The sequence below is a fragment of the Rhincodon typus genome, chromosome 9 (genome assembly GCF_021869965.1).
Source record: "Rhincodon typus isolate 14 chromosome 9, sRhiTyp1.1, whole genome shotgun sequence".
In the NCBI taxonomy this organism is placed as follows: Eukaryota; Metazoa; Chordata; class Chondrichthyes; order Orectolobiformes; family Rhincodontidae; genus Rhincodon; species Rhincodon typus.
The window spans coordinates 92,001,833-92,013,260 of record NC_063340.1 but is presented as its reverse complement, the minus strand read 5'-3'; the positions used below and the strand labels follow the sequence as shown (position 1 = coordinate 92,013,260).

Genomic DNA, 11,428 nt, shown 5'->3' with positions numbered 1-11,428 from the left:
AGAGAGAGAGACAGAGTGTGTGTGTGAGAGAGAGGGAGACAGAGAGACACAGAGAGAGAGAGACAGAGTGTGTGTGAGAGAGAGACACAGAGAGACACAGAGAGAGGGAGACTGTGTGTGTGAGAGAGAGAGGGAGACAGCGAGACACACAGACAGTGTGTGTGCATGTGTGTGAGAGAGAGAGAAAAACAGAGAGACAGAGAGAGAGAGACAGTGTGTGTGTGAGAGAGAGAGTGTGTGTGTGTGAGAGAGAGAGTGTGTGTGTGTGAGCGTGTGTGAGAGAGAGGGAGAAACAGAGAGAGAGACAGTGTGTGTGTGTGAGAGAGAGACAGAGAGACCCACAGACAAAGAGAGAGAAAGAGACAGAGTGTGTGAGAGAGAGAGACAGAGAGACACACAGAGAGAGACAGACAGTGTGTGTGTGTGTGTGTGTGAGAGACATAGAGACACACAGACAGAGAAAGAGAGACAGAGTGTGTGTGTGTGAGAGAGAGACACACAGAGAGAGGGAGACTGTGTGTGTGAGAGACAGAGAGACACACAGACTGTGTGTGCGTGTGTGTGAGAGAGTGAGAAAAACAGAGACAGAGAGAGAGAGACAGTGTGTGTGTGAGAGAGAGAGTTGTGTGAGAGAGAGACACACAGAGAGAGAGAGTGTGTGTGTGTGCGTGTGTGAGAGAGAGAGAGAAACAGAGAGAGAGAGAGAGACAGTGTGTGTGACAGAGAGAGAAGACAGAGAAACAGAGAGAGAGAGAGAGATACAGTGTGTATGTGACAGAGAGAGACACACACACAGAGAGAGAGAGAGAGACTGTGAGAGAGAAAGAGAGAGTGTGTGTGTGTGAGAAAAAAGAACAGAGAGAGCAAAAGAGAGACAGAGAGAGAGTGTGAGAGAGAGGGAGAATTGTCACCCAGGGCAGAGGCAATGTCCTGTTATCCTGTGCGGGGGCTCCCACTCCTCCCAGGCAATACTTTCCGGGACCCCACGGTGAGAGGGGCATCGGGCCAGGGAGGGGGGGTCATTGGAGGAGGGAGACGGGTAATGGAGAGATAGAGTATCAGGGAGAGATAGGGTTATCAGGGAGAGAGAGAAAGAGATGGGGGTATTGGAGGGAGAGAGAGGCAGAGGGTGAGGGTGAAGAGCATCGATCAAGGAAGAGACTCAATGGGCCCAATGGCTTAATCCTGCTCCTATATCTTATTGTGTTTTTGAGGAAAGAATGCTAATGAGGCATGGAGAAGATGGTGAGGTGGGGCTGATCTTTAATAAGAAATGAATTCCTTGTTCCTGTTCTGACAATTATATCATTCTAATTGTCTTTAGAAGTCTAACTTCCATCGATCACAGACTTTCATCTACAAGAATGGCATTGCTCTCCCTGTTGTGCCCAAGGTCGGGATTGGTGGGGAACCAATCCATGTGAATCAGCTGTCTCTATCTGATGTGGATGAATTGGCTAATAAAAGACCAACATTAACGTATGGCCAGGCCAAACAGGCCCCACCAGCAGATTTCATTCCTGGGCATGTGGCTTTTGATAAGAAGGTAACGTTTTGATAATTTGTTCAACATTCGCCCACTGACCATATTTTCTATTGCCCCCCTTACCGACCATGCCTTCTCCCCTCAATCACATTTCCTGCCTCCCATCACCCACATTGTATTCTTTCAGTGAAAGTGTTCTCTCAATTTTTAACCAGGTGTTGAAATTTGACGGATATTTCAAGGAAACAGTTCATGAATCCCCACATGAATATTATCGGGTTCGACCGATCATCCTGTACTATTACCTGGAGGATGACAGTATTTCCATTCATGAGCCAGAAGTGGATAACTCTGGACTAACTCAGGGCAAACTGATCAACAGACAGCGACTCCCCAAAAATGACCAAGGAGATTGTTGGCATTGGAAGGACCTCAATGTCGCCATAGAGGTGGTGGCATATGGAAAGCGATACCGCCTCACTGGCTGTGACAAATTTACATGTGTAAGTTGGCCTTTCACAAACATTATATCATCTTATGAATATGCAAATATAAGGATCAAGAGTAGGCCACTTGGCCCTTTGAGCCTGATACACAATTCAATAAGTTTGTGGCTAATCTGATTTTAACCTCAACTCTACATTCCTATATATCCTGATGTTCCTTAGTAATCAATAATCTATTTAACCCTTTAGAATTAAGATTAGAATCAGATTTTATTGTCACATATTGAAATAACTATGCAGAGACTGGTATCCCGTCACCAAGTCACCCTTTATTTACATGTGCACAATACACTAGCTGTGACGAGCCAGCTCAGAGTTGTTCCCTGAAGTCAGGAGAGTCTCTAATTCCCCTATTTATATCTGCAAGTCAGGGCTCTCTGATTGGCCCAATCAAGGATCTCACAGTCAATGAGGCCCACCTGGTTCCAATCACTACACGTTTATTCACATATAGGAGTATAATGAAAAGTCTACATCCCCTGGGTCTTGAGGAAGGGAATTCCAAACCTTCACAACCCTCCGAGGCAAAAGATGCTTCTTCATCTCTGTTTCAAATGGGTTCTCCTTTATTTTTAAATCACGATCCCCTAGTTCTAAATTCTCCCACAAAGGGAGCCATCTTTTCTGCATTCACCTGGTCAAGTCCCTTTATGTGTTCTCATTCAGTTACCTCTGAGTGTTTCAAACTCCAGAGGATACAGGCTTAGACTATCCAGCCTTTCCTATTAAGGGGATCCACTCATTCCAGATATTAGACTAATAAACCTCCTTTGAGTTGTTCCCAACTCATTAAGCTCCTTAAATAGGTAAGGGACCAGTACTGTGCATAGTATCCCGAATGCAGTCTCACCAATACACTGCTGCTGAGCTTTTCTGGCAATTTCTGATTTTGTTTCTGATTTACAGCACCCACAGTTCTTTCAGTTTTTATTTAGGATTTAACTCACTGCGATATCACTTGCAGGCATACCCAGCTTTAAGAAGTTCTGGTCATCTCTTGGACAGGATTTCAGTTCTAATCTTTTCTCTTGTCCACCGTACTCCTTACCCCCTCCCCCTACCCTATCTTCTGCAAATAAACTGACATTTTCATATTTACCATCAATTCTGAGGAAGGGTCACCTGACCCGAAATATTAATTCTGATTTCTCTCCACAGATAAAGAACAAAGAACAAAGAAAATTACAGTACAGGAACAGGCCCTTCGGCCCTTCAAGCCTGCACCGACACGCTGCCCGTCACAACTAAAACCCCCTGCCCTTCCAGGGACCCTATCCCTCTATTCCCATCCTATTCATGTATTTGTGAAGACACCCTTTAAAAGTCACTTTAGTATCTGCTTCCATTAACTCCCCTGACAGTGGGTTCCAGGCACCCACACCCTGTGTGTAAAAATCGTGCCTCGTGCATCACCTTTAATCCTTGCCCCTCGCACCATAAACCCATGGCCCCTGGTAACTGACTCTTCCACCCTGGGAAAAAGCTTCTGACTGTCTAGTCTGTCCATGCCCTTCATAATCTTGTAGACCTCTAACAGGTCGCCCCTCAACCTCCGTCGTTCCAGTGAGAACAACCCAAGTTTCTCCAACGTCTCCTCATAGCTAATGCCCTCCATACCAGGCAACATCCTGGTAAATCTTTTCTGTACCTTCTCCAAAGCCACCACATCCTTCTGGTAGTGTGGCAACCAGAATTGAACACAATATTCCAAATGCGGCCTAACTAAGGTTCTATAAAGCTGCAACATTACCTGACAATTTTTAAATTCAGTGCCCCGGCCAATGAAGGCAAGCATGCCGTATACATTGTTGACTACCTTCTCCACCTGTGTTGCCATTTTGAGTGACTTGTGTACCTGTACACCCAGATCTCTCTGCCTATCAGTACTCTTAAGGGTTCTGCCATTGACTGTATATTTTCCATTTGGATTAGACCTTCGAAAATGCATTACCTCACATTTTTCTGGATTAAACTCAATCTGCCATCTTTCTGTCCAAGTCACCAACCGATCTATATCCAACTGTATCCTCTGAAGGTCCTCATCACTATCTGCAATTCCACCAACCTTTGTGTCATCGGCAAACTTACTAATTAGACCAGTTACATTCTCCTCCAAATCATTTATATATATTACAAACAGCAAAGGTCCCAACACTGATCCCTGAGGAACACCACTAGTCACAGACTTCCATTCAGAAACACACCCTTCCACGGCTACCTTTGTATTCTGTGACCGAGCCAGGTTTTCTATCCATCTTGCAAGCTCAGCTCTGACCCCATGCGACTTTACCTTCTGTATCAGCCTGCCATGAGGGACCTTGTCAAAGGCCTTATTGAAGTCCATGTAGACAACATCCACTGCCCTACCCTCATCGATCATCTTCGTCACTTCCTCAAAAAACTCAACCAAGTTAGTGAGACGTGACCTTATTTAAATACTCATTTAATACCTCGCCCATTTCTTCTGGCCTCACACCTAAATTCCCTTCCCTGTCCTTGAGTGGACCAACCCTCTGCCTGGCTACCCTCTTGCTCTTTATATATGTATAAAAAGCCTTGGGATTTTCCTTAATCCTGTTGGCCAACAGATGTTGCCAGACCTGCTCAGCTATTCCAGCAATATTGTTTTTGTTTCTGATTTCCAGCATCCACAGTTCTTTCGGTTTTTATAACTGAAGAATTACCTTCTTACTCTTGTATTCAATTTCTCTTGCAATAAACCATAATATTCTCTGAGCTTTCCTGATTATTGCTGTACCTGTGTACTAATCTTCTATGATTAGTGTGCTGCAACACCCAGATCCCACTGCATCTTACAGCCCTGCAACCTCCCACCATTTAAATATACTGTTTTTCTTTTCTTTCTGTCAAAATGGACAATTTCACAGTTTCCCATCTCGTACTCCTTTTGTTGGATCTTTGCCCACTCACCTAATCTATCTATATCTCTTTGGAGGCTCCTTATGTGCTCTTAACAACTTATTTTCCTATCTATTTTTGTGTCATCAGCAAGCTTAGCTACCATATCTACAACACCATGTCTGTGCTGACCATGATGCCATGGTCCGTATCCTTCTATTCCCTGTCTGTTCATGTGTCTGTTTAAATGCCTCCTGAACTTTGCTCACGTACCTGCTTCTACCAGTTCCCCTGGCAGCATGTTCCAGGCACCTACCACCCTCTGCATAAAAATGTTGCCTCACACATCTCCTTGAAACTTTCCCCCCATCACCTTAAAATTATGCCCTTAGTAATTGATGTTTCCATCTTGGGAAAGAGACTCCCACTATCCACCCTATTAATTCTCCTCATAATTTAGATACTTCTATTGGGTCACCCCTTCAGCCTCCAACACTCTAGCAAAAACAATCCAAGTTTTTCCAAACTCTTCTTATAGTTAATACTCTCCAATCCAGGCAACATCCTGGTAAACATCTGTTGCATCCTCTCCAAAGACCCCACATCTTTTCTATAGTATAGTGACCAGAACTGCACACAATACTCGAAATATGGTCTAACTAAAATTTTATACAGCTGCAACATGACTTACCAACTTTTATACTGAATACCCCAACCGGTGAAGGCAAGCATGCTGTCTGCCTTCTTTATCACTTTATCCACTTGTGTTGGCACTTTCAGGGAGCTATGGACTTGCACCCCAAGATCCCTCTGTACATCAATGCTCTGAAGTATCCTGCCATTTGCTATACACTTTCCTCTTGCATTTGACCTCCCAAAATGATCACTTCACACTTGTCTGGATTTTACTCCATCTGTCATTTCTCTATCCAACTTTCCTATATTTTTATACTACTGTATGCTTTGTCAACCTTTCTCACTATCCACAACTCCACCAATTTTTGTATCATTTCCAATCTTACCAATCAAACCACTGATATTATCATCCAATTTATTTATAAATATTACAAACAACAGAGGTCTCTGCACTGCTCCTTGTGGAACACCACTGGTCATAGACCTCCAGTCTCAAAAACACCCCTCCACAACTACCTTCTGTCTTTGACGACTAAGCCAATTTACCAACTCATCAATGTGACTTAATCTTGTGGACCAGCCTACCATGAGGGTCCTTGTCAAAAGCTTTAGTAAAATCCATGTAGACAACATTCACTGCCCTACCCCTATTGATCATCTTTGTCACTTCCTCAAAAAATTTGATCAAATTTGAAATGCAAGATCTCTCCCGCATAAAGCCATGCTGTCTATCCCTAATAAGTCCATTCTTTTCCAAATGAGAGTAAATCCTATCTCTAAAAAACTTTTGTAATAAAATTTCCCTACCACTGATGCAAGGCACATTTGAATATAATTTCAGAGGTAGCAGGAGCTGCAGATGCTGGAGAATCTGAGATAACCAGAAGGGTCTAGGCCCGAAACTTCAGCCTTCCTGCTCCTCTGATGCTGCTTGGCCTGCTGTGTTCATCCAGCTCTACACCTTGTTATCTTTGGATATAATTTCCTGGATTTTCCCTGATGCTGTTTTTAAACGAAGGAACAACATTGGCTATTGGATCTCAGCTATGGCTAAAGAGGACAAAAAGATCTCTGTCAAGGCCCCAGCAATCTCTTCCCTTACCTCCCTCAGTATCCTGGGATAGATCCCATCAGGCCCTGAAATTTAACTATGGTAATAGTTTTCAAGACCTCCAAAGACCTCCTCCTTCTCAATATTGACTTGCCTCAGAATATCAACATGCCCCTTCATAATCTTACCATCATCCATGTCCTTCTCCTTGGTGAATACTGATACGAAGTCCTCATTAAAGACCTCACCCACTTCCTCTGTCTCCATGCATAAATCCCCTCCTTTGTTTTTTAATGGAGCTATGCTTCCCCTGGTTACAGTATCTCCTTGTGCCTATCATATGAATAAAGTGCCATGGATTCTCTGTATTCCTACTATCCAAGGACATTTCATAGCCCCCTTTAGCCCTCCAATTCTTTGTTTAAGTTCTTTCCTGTTTCCTTTATATTTGTCACAGGCTTTGTCTGATTTCAGTTTCCTAAACCTGACATATGCTTCCTTTTCCTTTCTGATGAAACTTTCAACATCTCTTATCATCCAGAGTTCCTGAATCTTGCCATCTTTATCTTTCGTCCTCACAGGAATGTGCCGGTCTTGAACTCTGATCAACTGGCCTTTAAAAGATTCCCAAACGTCAGATGTAGATTTATTCTCAAACAGCCCCCGATTCTAATTTCTTCAGTTCCTGCGTTATTGTGTCATAATTAGCCTTCCCCCAGTCTGGAATTTCACCCAAGGACTAGTCTTATCCTTATTCATAACTATCTTAAAACATACGGAATTATGATCACTGTTCCCCCACTGAAACTTTGATCACCTGGCCAGTCTCATTCCCTAAGACAAAGTCCATTATGGCCTCTTCCCTAACTATCCCAATTCTATAAATTGTTTCAAGAAACTCGAGGGCAAATCAGCTGTTGCTTGCTGATCACTGTCCAGTGATCCCTAGGTTAGAGAGAGACAGAAAGAAGGGGGATATCAGCTAGGGTTCCTGTGCCTGAATGCTATCCAGCGATCCCTTGGTGAATTCAGCTAGGGGGTCATAGAGTGTTAGAGTCATACAGCATGGATTTGTCCACGTCTTTTAAATATTCAAACTGTACCTGCATCTATCACTTCCTGAAATGAGGTACTAACTCAAAGAGTTTAGCTGGATCCAGTAGTGAAGTGAAGCCAAGAAGCCTTAGTGAATGTTGCTAATAGTGTAACTACAGCCTGGGCCCAGAGCTGGGGACTTGATAGCAGTGACTGAGGACAAATGTATTCATATGGGATAAAAACTGAAAGAACCGTGGATGCTGTAAATCAGAAACAAAAACGTAAGTTGCTGGAAAAGCTCAACAGGTCCGTCAGCATCTGTGAAGAGAAAATCAGAGTTAATGTTTTGGGTCCGGTGAACACTGAGGAAGGGTCATGGACCCAAAACGTTAACTCTGATTTCTCTTCACAGATGCTGCCGGACCTGCTGAGCTTTTCCAGCAATTTCTGTTTTTGTTTTCATATGGAGGCTACTCAGTTCAGCTGGCTGGATGGCTGGTATGTCATGCAGAGCAATGCCAACAGCATGGTTTATTTCCTGCACTGGCCAAGGTTACTTTGAAGGTGCTGCGTTTTCAACCCTGGGCCTTGCCTGAGGTGAGGTGACACTCAGGTTAAACTCAAAGAACAGTACAGCACAGAAGCAGGCCCTCTGGCCCACCAAAACTGTGCCGACAGATGATGCTTTTCTAAACTAAAATCTTTTTGTCTTTACACAGTCCCTCTATTCCCTACCTATTCATGTATCTATCAAGATACCTCTTAAACATTGCTATTGTAACCGCCTCCACCACCTCCGCTGGCAGCACATTCCAGGCACTTCCTACCCTCTGTGTAAAAAAACTTGCCTCTCAAATCTCCTTTAAACTTTCCCCTTTTACCTTAAACCCATGTCCCCTAGTGATTGACATTTCTACCCTGGGAAAAAGACTCCAACTATCCATTCTATTCAAGCCTCTCATAATTTTATACACTTCTATCAAGTTGCCCCTCATCCTTCAACTTTCAAATGAAAACAAAATGAGTTTGTCCAATCTCTCCTCATAGCTAATACTCTCCAAACCTGGTAAAACGTTTCTGTATCCTATCCAAAGATTCCACATCCTTCTGATATTGTGGTGATCAGAACTGTACACAATATTCCAAATATGGCCAAACTAAAGTTCTACACAGCTGCAAAATGACTTGCCAATTTTTATACTCTGTGCCCTAACCATCTTATTCACTTATGTTGCCACTTTCAGGGAAGTGTGGACCTTTATGTCTAAATCTGTGTGCATGTTGATTCAACTAGTAGTTCTGCTATTTACTGTATACTACCCAATAAAAACCAAAAGAACTGAGGAAGGGTCACCAGACCCGAAACGTTAACTCTTTTTTTCTTCACCGATGCTGCCAGACCTGCTGAGCTTTTCCACCAACTTTTTTTTGGTACAGTATACTGCCCTCTTTCATTCGATCTCCCAAAATGCACTATCTCGTACTTGTCTGGATTAAACCCCATCTTCCATTTCTCTGCCCAAGTCTCCAGCCTATCTGTATGCTGCTGTATCCTCTGCAATTCTCCGCACTTCTTACAGTTCCTCCAATCCTTGTATCATCCACGAACTTACTAATCAGGCCACCTAGATTCTCCTCCAAATCATTTATATATATTACAAATAACAGGAGTCCCAGCACTGATCCCTGTGGAACACCGCTGTCACAGACCTCCAGTCTGCAAAACACCCACCCACTACTATTCTCTGTCTTCTATGACTAAGCCAGTTCTATATCCATCTCACTAGCTCACCATGGATCTCATGTAATTTCACTTTCTGTATCAGCCTGCCATGAAGGACCTTGTCAAAAGCCTTGCTAAAGTCCACATAGACAACATCTACTGCCCTGCCCTCACCAATCACCTTTGTTAATTCTTGAAAAAACTCCATCAGGTTTGTGAGACACGACCTTCCTAGCACACAATCATGCTGCCTATTGCTAATGAGTCCATAAATACAAGTAAATCCTATCCCTAAGAATCCTCTCCAGTAATTTCTCTACCATTGATGTAAGGCTCACTGGCCTGTAATTTCCCGGATTATCCCTGTTGCCCTTCTTAAACACAGGAACAACATTGACTATTCTCCAGTCCTCTGGGACGTCTCCTGTGATTGAAGAGGATACAATGATTTTGTACAAGGCCTCAGCAATTTCCTCACCTGCTCTTTCAGCATCCTGGTATAGATCCCATCAGATCCTGGGGACTTGTCTACCTTAAAGCTTTTCAAACACCCATCACCTCTTCCTTTTTTTTATATTGACATGCCTGAAAAACTCACCAGCTGTCTTTCTCTAATGAGAGAGTGGCACTTTATGTGTGTGGTTTATTTTATTTGAAAATATTATTGGTTTCTGGCTTGCTTTGTTTGTCCTCACAGTCCTGTCGCTTACCTCTTGTTGTCTCCTATTTCCCAGGATTTCATGGTGAGCCATGGCATTATCCCAAATTGTCCAGAGATGATCCCACCAGATCCCTACATCGAGAGTCGCAAAAGAAACCCTGCTCGGGAGCATGTCACTCCCTCAGACTTTGATAAACTCAAACAGTTCCTAACCTATGACCGGAAGGTTTGTGTCCTGACCTTTAACTTTAAGATTAGTAACCTGATCTTCGACTGCAAAGTTATGACCTAATGGCCTGATAACAAATCACAAGTCACTGGATTGGAAACTAATTACCAATTGAATGCGGAGCCTTGGTTAGGAAAACAGCGAGTCTGACTGATTGTCAAGTCGAGTGATTGTCACAAACAATACATGACTAATAAATAGCTCAATGGCTTTGTCTGAGGGGAAATGGTAGTCAGCCATGCCCCCAACACATCATTGCATTTAGTTTCAGAATTGTGTGTTTCACCAGATTGTGGTATTACTGTCCAGAGATACCCAGAGGAGCTGATAATGGGTCAGCCAAGGGGTGAGTAGAGAGGTGGAATTTTAGGGTTGGAGATGAGAGAGAGGTAGTCTTGGGAGGAATGATGTCAGTGGAGAAGTAAAGGGAGGACCAGGATCTGAAGAGATGTGATCCCGGAGGGAAACAGATTAAAATGGGAAAATGGTCCACAGGGGAGAGGGACCAGAGGGATGGATGTCCAGAGGGATAGGGGGTCTGGAGGATGCAGTCTGGAGTAGATCCTGAGGGATGTGGAGTCCAGGGAAAGAGACCTGGAGGGGAGGTTTGTAGGATGGAGAGGGGATCCAGAGGGGAGAGGCTTCAAAATGGAGAGAAGGTCCAGAGATGTTATTCTCAGAGAAAGAAGCCAAGGAGATGGTGACTGGAACAGGATGAAGGGTATAGTGGGACTAGATGGGATGGGCACAAAATATGTGGTCTCTGTCATCGTCATTACTCTTTGCCTGAATCTTGTTACCTTTGGCAGGTTTTGAGATTTTATGCGTACTGGAATGACACAGACAATATGTTTGGTGAGTGCAGACGGTACATTATCCATTATTACCTGGCTGATGGGACTGTGGAAATCCGTGACGTTTATGAAAAGAATGACGGACGAGATCCTTTTCCAATGATGGTGGGTCGGAGGCGTTACCCCAAAACATTGAAAGATGAGGCAGGTGAGAGTCTGATTTCCAGAGTGAAACTCACTCCGACTTTCACTGGGGTACAGTCCCACACACACACTGACTCTCACTGGGATACAGGGTCCCACACACACTGACTCTCACTGGGGTACAGTCCCACACACACTGACTCTCCACTGGGGTACAGTCCCACACACACTGACTCTCCACTGGGGTGCAGTCCCACACACACACACGCTCTCACTGGGGTGCAGTCCCACACACACACAC

The 11,428-nt window shown here is 43.9% G+C and overlaps 1 protein-coding gene across 1 annotated transcript in view; it reads left to right on the top strand.

The window, feature by feature from the left end:
* The first annotated feature begins 827 nt into the window (after positions 1–827).
* efhc1 (EF-hand domain (C-terminal) containing 1) overlaps positions 828–11,428 on the top strand; it is a 55,993-nt gene continuing 45,392 nt past the window's right edge. The window contains exons 1-5 of the mRNA XM_048601134.1: positions 828–988; positions 1,325–1,546; positions 1,702–1,989; positions 10,034–10,186; positions 10,999–11,191. Of these exons, the coding sequence (XP_048457091.1) occupies positions 926–988; positions 1,325–1,546; positions 1,702–1,989; positions 10,034–10,186; positions 10,999–11,191 (919 nt within the window). The 5' untranslated portion in view covers positions 828–925. The remainder of the gene's footprint in view (positions 989–1,324; positions 1,547–1,701; positions 1,990–10,033; positions 10,187–10,998; positions 11,192–11,428) is intronic.